Source organism: Erpetoichthys calabaricus, chromosome 12 (assembly GCF_900747795.2).
Source record: "Erpetoichthys calabaricus chromosome 12, fErpCal1.3, whole genome shotgun sequence".
Taxonomy (NCBI): Eukaryota; Metazoa; Chordata; class Cladistia; order Polypteriformes; family Polypteridae; genus Erpetoichthys; species Erpetoichthys calabaricus.
The window spans coordinates 82,050,249-82,065,994 of NC_041405.2; the positions used below are offsets into that span (position 1 = coordinate 82,050,249).

Consider the following 15,746-nt stretch of genomic DNA (forward strand, 5'->3'; position numbering starts at 1 on the left):
GGGATGTTCCAAAAACCGCAGGTGGCCCTGCCCCCATTAAGGTGAGCATAAAAAGATAAAGGAACATAAAACATAATATCAATTAAATTGGAATACATGATAACTACATAAACATTGAAAATTATGCTGAAAAATTTTAGAAATATAAATTACAAAGAACATTAAAAAAAAGAAAAATAGAGGACACTAGAGATGAAACCTTGACACAACACAGTATCAGTGATACTACAAGGTGCTTGCTAGCCATGACCTCGTAATCACTTCCATGGTTCTAAAAGAATTATCTAGCCTGGCGATCATCTCTCATAAACACCAAAGCAGAACTGACTCAGATTGTTAGTAAAATATTCAGGGACTCGATCTCCTGATCTTCCGGAAGAACTTCTGAGCAAACAGCACAAATTAGAGCTGTGAATGCCTGAAGTCCGTCTGCTGGACTGCAAGGGGATTGAAAACATTGGAAGAGTTATATGATAGAAAAGACCCTTTTGGAGAAGCTGGACAAATGTATAAAAATCAGTAGCAGAGACATTTAACTGAGAAGACTGAGCAATCTCCTGTAAGAGACTGAAGTCTGCAAAGCATGGGGGAAGTTTGCCTGGTGTTATTTACCTAGGCACATAGGCTGTCAGCAGAAATAGATCATCCAAGGCTCTTAATTTAAGAGCAGTTTAAAATTTTCTGTCCCTATTTTCAATTTTTTACTAGTGTTATCTACAGAGAAGCCCTACGGAAGCGTATTAGGGCCACGGAGAAAAAAAATACGTACACAGTAAAGAAAGAAAAAACTAAATGTCGAGAATAAAGTTGACATGTTGACTTTATTCTCGCCATTCACGTCAAGATTAAAATCGACATTTCCACGTTATTCTCGACATTTATGTCGACATTTCCACTTTATTCTCATAGTTTATTTTGTCAGTAGAATGTTGCAAACTAAACTTCATCTTAAAATGAATGTTTAATTCACTTTATTTTCTCAAACCCCGTCATAAATTAATGTAGCACACTAAATGCTTTGTGTTAAGTGTTCCCTGACCCAGTTGTTAGTCGTTACGCTCTTCTTAAACTGACTTCCTCTTGCACTGAGGAGGCACCGGCAGCGATCGATGCACATTGACTTCATGATATTCATGCTCTATGAACATTCAGAATACTAAGATAAATTCTTGATATCTTTATCATGATGAAATGCATTACAGCATGTACAGTATTAAACATGGGTGGCGGAGGCACGGTGGCGTGGCTGTAGTGCTGCTTCCTTGCATTAAGGGGTCCCCAGGTCTACGTTCAGTGTAGAGAATGTTATGGCAGGTGTAATGAGACAACAAAAAACTGGATATATGAATGGGTATCACATAGGTTTAACTGAAATATTGTGTAAATGTTGGGTTCGTGATGTGGTGGTTGGACACACAAACACAGAAATCAATGGATGTTCTTCTTCTTTACTGCATGCGTGCTGTCTCTGTCTGACATACCAAACCCCCAGTTCCTATCCTTTCTTTTTTTTTTCCTCCACATAACCAATCACCATACGATAAACATCTTTGTGAAATTAAAACTAGTTATAAACTTAGACCTCAGAGTTTTCAGAAATTTTAAAAAAATCTTCATTATACATGTTTAATTATGCCATCCATTCAGGGTTGCGCCCAACCCAGCAAGCATTGTGTGTGAGGCAGGAGCAAATCCTGAATGGGGCGCCAGCACATTGCAGGGTGAAAAGCAGCAATACAATACAATAGCAGGGTCAATATAGCATAACAAAACCCCACATCCTACATGACTTTGAAAGGAAACTGAAGCATGCTGAGTAAACCCACCAGAAAAACATGCAAACTCAAGGCAGGGAACACCCGGGACCCCCTTGCTGCAAGGCAGCAGTGCAACCACCACGCCACCATGCCTCCACATGCTTCAATACATTTAATCATGAAAATGATATCAAGTATTTATCAGCATTCTAAATGTTCAGAGAGCAGGAATATCATGAAGTGAATGTATTCTGTGCGGCGATCGATGCCTTTGCCTCCTTTTAGTGTAGAGGAAATCAGTTTAAGAAGCACGTACCGATTAATATGGGTCAGGGAACACTTAACACAAAGCATTTAATGTGCTACATAATTTATGATAGGGTTTGAAAAAAATCTAGTAAATTAAACATTCATTTTAAGATGAAGTTTAGTTTGCGACATTCTGACAAAATAAACTACGAGAATGAAGTGGAAATGTCGACATAAAGGGTGAGAATAAAGTGGAAATGTCGAGAATAAAGTCAACATGTCGACTTTATTGTCGACATTTAGTTTTTTTTTTTTCTTCACTGTGTCCGTATTTTTTTTTCTCCATGGCCCTAATACGCTTCCGTAGAAGCCTAAGGTGAGGAATGACTCCAGCTTTCATTGCTGACTTTTTGATCTGTTTAAACACAAGCCACAGAATAAGAAGCAGGGCAATTTAAAGAGTCGCCATTCAGCACACAGGCCAGAGCACTCATGATTGCCTTTCAATATGGTAGTCAAGATAAACAGCAAGTCAGAATCTGATAAGCAATGTTCTGTTCATAAAAACCCTATTCTCTATAAAAAAAATGCACAGGCTTCAGAAGTAAAACACAAGAAACAGGCAGGGCTCATCTTAATGAGAATGAGATCTGTTTTTCTAAAGATCGGACTGCACAGTAGCTATCCAGAGCAAAGGCTGCTCAAGAGTAAATGGGAACATTGCAAGACTCGGCTTGGGACTAGCCCCCTTGGTATGATAGGGTTAGGTCTCAACCTGTATTCACTTTTACATAAACAGAACATTGAGGAGTGTGTAAGCACTGTTCAAATATCTGCCATTTTAAGGTTTATCTTAAGGATCAACCTAACAAAGTAATGATAGTTCATATCATTCTAGATAACCAGCAACAATTCACTAGCTAGATATGAATTCTTTAAAGGCACATATTCACCTTATCTGCCTTCACCCTCATACATGCTCAGATATGATAGAGACTTCAGGGAAGACAGTTTCAGTATTTAACATGGAATCCATATATAGGAAAATAAAAATGGATGGATGGATTTACTTTATTATCATTCATACCGTACAACAAAGAGTGCACAGCTGAACAAATTTGCTTGTCTCCAGGCTTGATGTTCAAACACAAGCATAAAGACAGTGCATGTTATACAACAGACATAATATATGTCTAATCTAATGATGCCACCCACACTAATTGACTATAATGACATACCAGATAATACAGCATTAATACCAACCTCAGCAGCAACATAACACCTGATCCATCTCAAAGGTGTAGCATATTGTCTACCATCCCTGGATCTAGAAGATCAAATACTTCTCTATCCGGGCGGTAACATCATTCCAGTTCATAAAGTGCACAATTTATGAAATGCTCCACGTAATGCCCCTTTTCTCACAGGCTATATTTAGAATGGGTGATTTTTAGTGTTATGGACACAGTCACATTCCCGAAGGATTAGTGCAAGCAACAGGAAGATCAGGAGATGATAAAGGAACCAAAAGATGTGGTTAGGGACAAGCCAAGGATAAGGCCAAAATAAAGTCAGAAGACAAAATTAAACAGCAAAGACAATTACGATGGTCTGAAACAGAACTGGGCCTTTATTTATAAAAAATTCAAAAGTACTCCTGGGAATTGCACTAAAAGTCACACCAAGTAGAACACGATAAATATTTACATAGTGCCCTATACCTACCCCCAGTCAGGAGTGAGAATTCCCATTTGAGAATGAATGATGTCACAACCTTATAACGACCTGAGCTAGAAACTGGAAATCATGTTTTTTTGTAGTTTTCTGATACTAATGCAAAGGCTGCACCACACAGATGATAATAAAAATAATATATTTCAAGTATAAGTAGTTGTAGAAGCACCAGAAATACATAAGGTAAGATATCATACTAAGCTGCATGTAATTGTCGTTTAAAATTTTAATTTAATTTTTTGAGCTTTCTATCCGTCTATATACAGTGCATCCGGAAAGTATTCACAGCGCATCACTTTTTCCACATTTTGTTATGTTACAGCCTTATTCCAAAATGGATTAAATTCATTTTTTTTCCTCAGAATTCTACACACAACACCCCATAATGACAACGTGAAAAAAGTTTACTTGAGATTTTTGCAAATTTATTAAAAATAAAAAAACTGAGAAATCACATGTACATAAGTATTCACAGCCTTTGCTCAATACTATGTCGATGCACCTTTGGCAGCAATTACAGCCTCAAGTCTTGTTGAATATGATGCTACAAGCTTGGCACACCTATCCTTGGCCAGTTTCGCCCATTCCTCTTTGCAGCACCTCTCAAGCTCCATCAGGTTGGATGGGAAGCGTCGGTGCACATCCATTTTAAGATCTCTCCAGAGATGTTCAATCGGATTCAAGTCTGGGCTCTGGCTGGGCCACTCAAGGACATTCGCAGAGTTGTCCTGAAGCCACTCCTTTGATATCTTGGCTGTGTGCTTAGGGTCATTGTCCTGCTGAAAGATGAACCGTCGCCCCAGTCTGAGGTCAAGAGCGCTCTGGACCAGGTTTTCATCCAGGATGTCTCTGTACATTGCTGCAGTCATCTTTCCCTTTATCCTGAATAGTCTCCCAGTCCCTGCCACTGAAAAACATCCCCACAGCATGATGCTGCCACCACCATGCTTCACTGTAGGGATGGTATTGACCTGGTGATGAGCGGTGCCTGGTTTCCTCCAAACGTGACGCCTGGCATTCACACCAAAGAGTTCAATCTTTGTCTCATCAGACCAGAGAATTTTCTTTCTCATGGTCTGAGAGTCCTTCAGGTGGGCTGCCATGTGCCTTTTACTAAGGAGTGGCTTCCGTCTGGCCACTCTACCATACAGGCCTGATTGGTGGATTGCTGCAGAGATGGTTGTCCTTCTGGAAGGTTCTCCTCTCTCCACAGAGGACCTCTGACAGTGTGACCATCGGGTTCTTGGTCACCTCCCTGACTAAGGCCCTTCTCCCCCGATCGCTCAGTTTAGATGGCCGGCCAGCTCCAGGAAGAGTCCTGGTGGTTTTGAACTTCTTCCACTTACATATGATGGAGGCCACTGTGCTCATTGGGACCTTCAAAGCAGCAGAAATTTTTCTGTAACCTTCCCCAGATTTGTACCTCGAGACAATTCCTTTGACTTCATGCTTGGTTTGTGCTCTGACATGAACTGTCAACTGTGGGACCTTATATAGACAGGTGTGTGCCTTTCCAAATCATGTCCAATCAACTGAATTTACCACAGGTGGACTCCAATTAAGCTGCAGAAACATCTCAAGGATGATCAGGGGAAACAGGATGCACCTGAGCTCAATTTTGAGCTTCATGGCAAAGGCTGTGAATACTTATGTACATGTGCTTTCTCAATTTTTTTATTTTTAATAAATTTGCAAAAATCTCAAGTAAACATTTTTCACGTTGTCATTATGGGGTGTTTGTTGTGTGTAGAATTCTGAGGAAAAAAAATTAATTTAATCCATTTTGGAATAAGGCTGTAACATAACAAAATGTGGAAAAAAGTGATGCGCTGTGAATACTTTCCGGATGCACTGTATGTGGCTCTATCCTTATTCTACCAAGGAGGCTCCTGGCATATCACACTATGTGTGGTGTATCTACGTCTCTTATAAGTTCAAACACAATGTATCTCACATAATGAATCCAGGAAAAAGCAATGACAGACAAGAGCTTAAATATCTTTCAAACTTAAATATTACTCATTTTCATTTGGTAATGAGTAATACAAATCTTATTTAAGGAAGTATTAGCCTAATAGTTGCTAATCAAAATAGAGAATAGGTAAATGAATGAGTATACTTTCCAATGTGGATGTTATTAACAGCCAAGAGAGACAACCGTCAGCATTGTTCTTCTTCACTCTCTTCTGCTTTAGGTCTCAGCTGGCAGCTTCCTTAATGGCCATAGAACACATATTTTAAAACTTTGTTAAAGAACACAACAGAGATTTATTTTGATTCTAGTCCATAGACGAGTGTGGCACTGATGCCAAGTACTTTATTGACCAAGACTTTTATATAGATGATGGGAACAAGTCAGTACTAACTGCATAAGGAGCAATCCAACTTCTGAAAAGGAAAGAGGGACATCGGCTTCTTCAATTTAAAGTCATCGCAAGATTGTTTTAAATAATCAAAGACATAGTTTTTGCAGGAAGTGCCTCCATGCTTTTAAGAGCCGAAAGACTTCAATTTGGGTGTTGATCCATTTCCACCTAGCTCAGCCTTGGGCTAAACTGAGAGCTACACCAAAATGGTTTTATCTTCAGCAAGTGAACTGATGGGAAATCTTTCACATGTAGAAGTGTGCTGGCAACCAGGAACAGGTTTTACATCACCTAGAATTAGTTATGCCCTTTACAATTCAAGGCAAATTCCTGCTAAAAGAAATATCAGGTTGAGGCTACTGAATGGGTTACTCCTTCTTCTGATGAAAAATAAGCCATAAGGAACATGTGGAGAGAATCTCTCCAGAACCTCTAAGATAGATTCCTATAAGAGCCAATTCAAAATCTTTCAAATTAGCAAATACTTTCTGCTAATCAAAAGAAAGATGCCATTCTTGCAAACACTTCAGTAAAAGATAACTTATTTTCAACTGCATATGTGTCACTTGTTTCATTTAAATATATGAAAAGTAAAAAACGCCAAAAGTCTCAGGAATATTTTTATCTGTTTACGTCAAAAAAAAACATTTTTGTGGTGCTATAAGAAAAAAGAGAAACAGTTTTGGAAATGCCTGGTGTTAAATAACATTTCATTAGAAGCAAGAACTGGTTTCTAATTAAAAGGTTTGTTGCAGCCTCTAGAAACTGAGGAGTTTGAGACACTTGAGTTAGCGGAGATTGGGTGCATCCATAGCATGTTGCTGCACCCATCACACGAGAAACCACCTGGATTTGGACTCGAGGGTAGCGAGTGACACCTCAGCACCACACTGGAACAGTGTGAGTTAGCTGGTCATGGAAAAAAATCAAACAGCACCACACTGGAATAGTATGAGCTAGCTGGTCATGGAAAAAAAATCAAACAACTGTGGGTTTAGAAAGTTAAAGAGCAAATCAATTAAAAGTAGGGTGGGAGAAATGGGTTTTATTAGTAAAAGCAATTGGTCATTAAGCAGCTGGAAAAAAAAGCACTGAAGCCATTGTGGTCCTTCAGGATACGAGTTTGATACCCGAGAGCTTAAGAGACAAGAAGTTCTGCAGAAAATTTAAGTGACTCAAGTAAGAAGCCATTTACGACCAAATGCAGAGCCTACTGGGCACATCCAAGAACCCATTCCAAGATCTCTCCGTTTCATGTGGTTCTCTTCACTGTGACCTCTGGTTCATGCTATAGCACTACTTTTTCACATCAGCTAGGACATCAAAGATTAAAAAACTATTTGCCATAAAATGGCCAGGGCAGCGCATTACTGCACAACATCTCACTCACTGGAAGAAATATCTAAAGCAAAGAATATTCCCATTACAGTCATTACAAAGAAAAACAAACATGACTGCATTACTGTTTGGAAAGAACTCCCAAATTCAAGCACTATGAAGACACTGGACCATTTTATTGACAATAAAGATCTCCACAGAACAGGAGGATGGATGAAGTATTCAGTACTGGACTTAAAGTGAAGTACTCCCTCATTATTCCAGTCAATACTAATGTTTCCAATTTTCTGGAGAAGCAGAACTATAACAGTCAAATACCAATGTGGTGTCATCACTGAAAGAGACATTATTATTGGGCCAGCACCATATTGCAAAAGTGTAACATGCTATGATATTTTCGGTAAAATTGCACTGCAGAAAATGTTAAGACTTTAATAACACATAACTCTTAAGATATAAATAAAACTATATTAGTACTTTGTTAATGTTTTCTGTTTGAGGACTGGAAAAAGAAATGTTAATGGTGCTTGTTAAGAGCCACATAAGCTAATAACAGAACCATGCAAGCCTTATCTGTGGGAAGAAGTTTGTATATGATATTCTGCCTCCTCATTCATCTCTTATGGAAGGTGCCTGTGAGCAAAATCATTGGGATCATAACATGTAGAACTAAGCATATACTCTCCAATAGTACTATTCATCTCACTCACATGGTGCCATTTTCCTTACTAGTACTCATCTCACCAGTGATTCTAGACTTCGCTTATCAATTTCCATATATCCAGACTCAAAATATCTCCTGATGACATCAAAAATGCTGATGTTCACCTTAAGTCAATGCTTCTCAAATTTAGTGTTGGGGGTGCACTATGGTGGCAGTTTTTTTGTTCCATCCAACTTCTACTTTTGTTTGGACTTCTTCTAGACTATTCCCCATTTTGTTTGCTTTGGTATCAATCCAGAAATGACTAAATATTTTTATTCAAATGTAGTAAGCATTTTTATATGCTTATTTTTTATCATGATTTTCACTACACTTTTGTTTTCTTATGAGAATGCTAGTAATGGTGCTAAAATAGCTGCAACCTTTCAATATTAAGTGTCATTTGCCATGTTGTCTACTCCACTCATTAATTATTATAGTACAATCAAAAACCAAAAACTCCACAGAAAAAAGGAAAATGACAGGTGATTTAAGCATTTAAAGCTATGATTACATGTTATTCATGTAATCGGGTGGTCTAATAAAAATATGATAATTTCCCCATTCCATCTTCAACAGCACATTTGAGGCAATACTTCCTTTGTACTGAGGACAATGCCAGTTACATAGAACAGTGGTGGAAAAACAGAAGAGTGTGTATTTTATATATATATATATATATATATATATATATATATATATATATATATATATATATATATATATATATATATATATATATATATATATATATATATATATATAAGAGAGATAGAGAGAATGTACTTTTGGATAAAAAAAAGTGCGTTTCTTGCAAGTGATAAAAAAAACAAAAAGTATAAAAGGAAGATATGTCCCAATTTTCTTTTTAATTTGATACATAGTTAAATCAGATGGAAATGACCCGAGACTTCATGCATCAACAAATGCACAAGACTTCTAAAATGCAGTCCACTCTGAATTATCTGAAAATCACTGGAGATTGGTGGCTGCTGACGGGGAGAGGGGTTAAAGCACTTTATTGTAAATTGTCTCAATCTAGCAAAAAATAGAGTTATTTGGCAACAGTAACACAAAAAAATCCCAAGTGAAGTTTGTTCATACAAAATTTAAAGTTGTATTCAAAGAAAAAAAAAAACAAAAAAACAAAAACAAAATTTTCAATGATCAAAAAACTGTCGCATGACCATGATCTGTACATTTGGATTTCAGCAAGAATACCAACCTGGGACTATGAATCAAAGAGATCAGTTTCATATCTATCAATTATATTAAGTGGGTACATTGTATTCATATATATAAGAAAGATTATTTCCCTTCAGACTGATAGTGGTTTTAGGGCTGATACAGTAATAGATAGACACAAGACCACACATTATCTACTATGTGTTTAAAACATCAACATGATTGTCCTTTCTATAAACTGCACCTAAGCAAAGGGTAATAACAAAGAACATAAATTTGTGTAATGTGCATGACTGGGACTGCTGCCGCAGCAACATCCTCACTTAGAGGCAGCTTTGGTGTGTTGCACAGTATTTTTTCCACCATAGAAAAAAAATGTGAAATTATGTGGGTAACACATGAGTAAAGAAAATAATTTACAAAAATGTTAGTCATGGAAAAACTGCAGTTTTATGATCAATAATGGACTCTGACAGACACCTTTATGCTACTTCTCAATAATTGATAAAATAAGTGTGTTGAGGCAGGTAGAAAATTACATTAAACATGTCTGCCCGAAATAATGAGAAGAAATAGTCTAGTGTGGATTTCTCAGTTATTAGTTCCAAGCAGCTTTTGCAACATTTAATTGGTATGCAGTGTTGGAACTACAGGCAAACAAACCACTTTAAAAAGGATCAGAGTGCCACATATTAAGCAAAATACCTATGCTTGAATTTAAGCAACCTAACAGCATGTTTTTTTTGGCATTTTGCTCATAGTTAACTTTGAGATTTACACATACATACATACAGTATTTACATATACATACAAAAAACAGAGAGCTGAGTGTAGCTTGTTGATTCACCTGTGTTGTGGCAGCATTGGCTTAATTGTGACGTGCCTTACAATTAAACTGCTATTATCCGGAGCGATTGCACAGAATCTCAGCATCACTGAAAAAAATATTTAGTCTAGAAAAAGCAACTGTTTACTTCTTGGTTATTAAGGATATCTGGCTGAGAAAAGGGTCAATTGTGTATTCTTGATTTTCTCAACTAACCTATGACAATACAAATCCAAAGCGCACAGTGCAAGGTACGAGTCTCAGCCTTTTCCATTCTATGTAATAGCCTTTTATGTAAATCTGCTCTATAAATATTATATATTATGTACTATTACAAAACACATGCCTTCAACCACTCCTTTCCATATTATAGCCTAAAATTCACACTTTCTTAAAGGGGATATGAATATTAACTTATTACATTAAGCTACTTAGAGCAAATATTTAAAAAGTATAATTGAAATACTAATGAGAAAAAAATTAATGGCAACTTAGGCAAACTTGCAAATAGCAAGAATAAACAGTACAGTCTGAATTTTTAAGTGAAATCAATAACTCACTTTAAAAGAAGAGATAGCAGCATTGTTAAATTAATATAAATTGAACGTTTACTAAAGATACTCTTACACAGCATTGTTCATATTTTTCTGATGCATTCATTTACCTGCATATCCCTTTAAAACCAAAGTATTATTGAACTGCATTTCTTGCAGGTCATACATGTCTACATGTTGACATCTTGGGCTTGGGATTGGAAATACAGCACATGAAGATGGGCAACAGAAAACAATCAGCGGCGAGAAATTGCAAGAGAAATAAAAAATATATAAGATCAATGAGGTACTATAAAGAAATGTACAACAGCCATTGATCATTCCATCATTGAAATACTATTCTCATTATCCAATTATATTTTGCATGCTTTTTTTTTCATTTAAATGAAGAAAAAAATCCACAGGCCACCTTACTGCATCTGTAATGCTAAACTACACTGTTTGGCAGATGTTTACAAATTGTGTACAAGTTTTCTTTGAACATCACCCATAGTATAGCTTTACTGGCAGAACAACAAATGCAAGATTCCAGTCTTACCCAAGTAACACTGATGATAAATAAAAAAGACAAACAAAAAGAAATTAAAAAGTTTAGAAGTGAAAGCTTCTTTTTATTTTTAGTGTAAAAATAATTGTTATTTTGCACAAGTGGGAAGGTGGAATGGAAGAAAACAGCTACTGGAGACTCCTGACTACTGGCGTACTTTCCCAGGGATGTAGTTCCTGTCAATTGTGTCTTCTTGCAGAAACATATGGAGGCAGCGCTCATTCTGTGCCAAGGGATGACCTGCAATTCTGAAGGGGGTAAAAAGAAAGAAAAATAAGATTTCCCAAGATCTGCCACTATGTATTACTGAATATTTATGTAGTCAAGTTTCAAAGATAATTAAATAGTGTAAAAACATTAATCAGCTATCTCTACACTTCTTATAGGAAACATTACAATAGATAGGTGGATGGGCATGTCATCCAACACAACTTGTTATCAGCCCTTTTCATTAACATTCTGTTTCCAGCAAAGGACCACTGTGGAATTTGTATATCAATGAAGAAAAATGATTTATTAATGACTTTTGCCTCACAGGAGTCTTGGTATAAGGTATACTTACAAGCATCTCTCTCTCTTCATATCAGGCATGCCATGCCTGTCAGTTTTGTCCTTTCTGGTACCTAAGTCATTACCATGTCACATTTGAAGTTTTCCCAGCAGGACTACAAAGTCAGTAGAGGGTACTCTTTGTGAGCACAAACCCACTGGGTCTCATTCATGAAATGTTTGTAAATTAATGAACATATTTGCACATAAAAGGCAATTTTACTAAAACCTTACGCAACATTCACAAAACATGAGTAAACCTCAATTTTTTCTTAATGCCCTATGAAAGTTCATAAATAGCAATTAATCCAGTCCAGAAGCTTCATTTTTTTAAGAAATTAGATTCAATCATAACTTCATTTATTTGGAATCTGAAATATCCACGCATCCAAAGGGCGACACTACAACAACCTAAATCAGAAGGTGGGCATGGTTCTACCTAATTTTCAGTTTAATTACTGGGTGGCAGATATACAAGCTATAAAAACTGGGACATTGACACAAATAGATGAACACACACACTAGCTTGGTCCACAATAGAAATAAAATCCTGCAGTACTTCTTTATATTCCTTGCTTTGTACCCCAATAAATACAAGGTATTGTCAATATACTAACAACCCAATTGTACTTCATTCACTCAGAACATGGTACAAATGTAGGAAGCAGTTCAAGTTAGAGAATATTTTATCTGTGGTCTAGTAATAAAATTGAAAGTTAGGTAAAGCCATGCCACCTTCTTCTTTAGGTCTTTGTAGGGTCGCCCTTTGGATATGTGGATGTTTTGAATTCCAAATAAACGAGGTTATGGTTGAATCTAATTTCTAAAACAAATGACTTATTGATGTTTACTGGAATGTTTTGAAATAGAAAGAGAAGCTTAGGAAGGATATTCATCTTGACAAAGTTAATTCTTCCAGCTAAATAAAGTGAGCTGGAGGGTAGACCATCTATGCAAGTCTTGCTTAATTTTTTCTATGCAGACAGCAATATTTTGTTGATAAAGAGCTTTATGTTTATTTGTGATGTTTATCCCTAAGTATTTAAACTGATCTGCAAAGATAAAAGGGAAGGTGTCCAATCTAATATTGTGTGCTTGAGAATTCACTGGAAATAACACACTTCTGTTCAAATTAATTCTGACACCAGAAATCTTTTAAAATCCTGTAAGTGCTGTTAGGACTGCAGGCAGGCACTGTTACCATTTGAAATTGGAAAAACAAAAATCAAATTCTCAGAGTATCTGTTCAAAACTTTAAAAACCTGGCAGGATCTAATCAATAACATTTTAGAATAAATATTTATATTGGGGAGAAGGACTTAACCAGTTTGTTTCTTCATGCTGGTCTCAAGCCCGGATAAATGTGGAGGGTTACGTCCAGGGCATCCGGCGAAAACTTTTCCCACATTAATATACGGACAACAATACAGATTTTCTTTATTGGGTCGGTTGAGGCCCAGGTTAACAATGGCCACCAACAGGGTGCTAGAGGAAATTGGGCTACTGTTGGCCAAAGAAGGAGAAGAAGAGGGGGGCAAGACGTGTCCGGAGACAGAAGGAGATGAGGAAGGCAAAGAGAGTGGAACTGAGGGTAGGACCTTTGAATGTTGGTAGGTATAACTTATAAGGGCAGACAGTTAGCTGATGTGATATAGAGAAGGGAAGGTTGATATATTGTGTGTCCAAAAGACTAAATGGAAGGTGAGTAAGGCCAGGTGGATCAGAGGTGGATTCAAATTGTTCGATCATGGTGTGGAAGGGAGGAGAAATGTTTATAGGGGTTATTCTGAGGAACAGAATATCAAGAGTCCTTTGGAGGTGAAAAGAGTGTCAGACACAGTGATGATTATGAAGCTGTAAATTGAAGGTGTGATGATGAATGTTGTTAGTGATATGCCCCGCAAGTTGGGTATGCAATGGAGGATAAAGAAGATTTCTGGAGTTGGATGAAATGATGAACAGTGTACCCAAGGGACATAGTGGAGATAATTATAGTGTAGTTGGCTCTCCTTGGGGTCAGAGGACAGGGTCAGCCAATTGCACAGCGCCCGTGGAGCAATTGCAAGTTAAGGGTCCAGCAGAGTAGAATCTCTTTTGGCAGTAACAAGGATTTGAACAGGAGCGACTTTCCGTATACCAGCGCAGATCCTTAGCCTCTGCATTTAACGCGCAATAAATTTTTGTCGGCGTAAATTAGCACTGGGCGGTGATGACCAAAATTCTATATCATGGTATTTTTCAAAATTATACCGGTTTCAAGGTATTCAACGGTATTTTTTCCCCCCATGCATGAGTGGAAGTTAACCACATTTTCCACTGCAATTACTGCAGTAGACTGGCTAAGAATAACCTATTCCACCTGTCATGAGAATTGTACATTTGTACAAAAAAAAAAAAAAATTAATGTGCACACAAGTATTAATACAGGTTTGCATGGCCCCATAAAGTGTATAGTTTTCAAGGGGGGGTGGCACTAATGAAGAGAAGGAAACATATTGCATGACAGATGCAGTCAAAATATAGAACCTTTTTATTGAAAAATTTTGCAAACAACTTAAACCTAAAATTTTGGCAACCTATTTTAAAATATAAAATATCAGAGGTGCCTTGTCAAAAGTTGTATTGCACGGAACATGTCTTAGAAAAGGAATTAAATAGTAAATATTTTTGTAAACCCAACTACACTTTCTGTTTAATGTTAACAATCTCCTGTCCACTGACTTTTTGAACAAATTTACCTAAACTGCATAATATTTAAACTATAAATAATAACAATAAAATAAATAATAGTGCAAACTTCCAGTAATAATACTATTACTTCAAGACCAGGTGCATTACACAGTATTCACCAAATAAAAATAAATAAAATAAAAACAAGTGCACTTGGTGATGATATCTTTACCAACTGAACCATCATTCAGGCAAATTGCATTAATATGGACCTATGCTTCAAGCTAAGCTATATACATAAATAATAAAACTGCAACTTGCATTTATAATGCTATTTGTGGTATAGCCCTACGATATCGTAATTAGAGCCACGATGAGAGAAGAAAAAATACGGACACGGAAGAAAAATGTTGACTTTATTCTCGACATTTCCACTTTAATCTCGACACATATGTCGAGATTAAAGTCGACATTTCCACTTTATTCTCATATTTTATAATTAAAGTAGAATGTCGTAAACTAAACTTCATCCTAAAATCAATGTTTAATTACAGGATTTTTTCAAACCCCCGTCATAAGGTAATGTAGACATTAAATGCTTTGTGTTGTGTTCATCCCGACCCAGTTGTTAATCGCTACGCGCTTCTTAAACTGACTCTCCTCCGCACAAGAGCAGGCGCCGGCAGCGATCACCGCACAGAATCCATTCACTTATTGATATTCTGCTCTCTGAAAATATTAGAATGCTAAGATATATACTTGATATCATTTTCAGGATGAAATTCATTAAAGCAGGTATTAAAACATGCACAGTAGTGAGGAGGGTAGTGCTGCTCCCTCAAAGTAAGGGTCCCCATGTGTAATTTTCAGTGTAGAGAACTTTACGGCAGGTGTGACAAGGCTCCAAAAAACTGATGTATGAATGGGTATTGCACAGGTTTAACTTAAACATTGTGTAAATGTTGGTTTGTGATCTGGTGGTCGGGATGACACACAAGCACAGAATTCAATGGATGTTCTTCTGTCTGACGTAACCAAACCCTCAGCTACCTATCTGTCCTTCTTCTTTCTCCACCTAACCAATCACCACACAATAAACGTCTTTGTGAAATTAAAAACTAGTTATAAACTTAGCTCACGGAGTGTTCAGGAACTTTAAAAAAATCTTCGTTATACATGTTTAATTATGCCATCCATCAGGGTTGCGCCCATCCCAGCAAGCATTGTGTACGAGGCAGACGCAAATCCTGAATGCCAGCACATCGCAG

At 37.0% G+C, this 15,746-nt stretch overlaps 1 protein-coding gene across 1 annotated transcript in view; it reads right to left on the bottom strand.

The window, feature by feature from the left end:
* Window positions 1-10,748: 10,748 nt before the first annotated feature.
* LOC114662345 (sorting nexin-12) overlaps window positions 10,749-15,746 on the bottom strand; it is a 38,643-nt gene continuing 33,645 nt past the window's right edge. Inside the window, exon 4 of the mRNA XM_028815743.2 lies at window positions 10,749-11,507. Coding sequence (XP_028671576.1) covers window positions 11,405-11,507 — 103 coding nt within the window. The 3' untranslated portion in view covers window positions 10,749-11,404. The remainder of the gene's footprint in view (window positions 11,508-15,746) is intronic.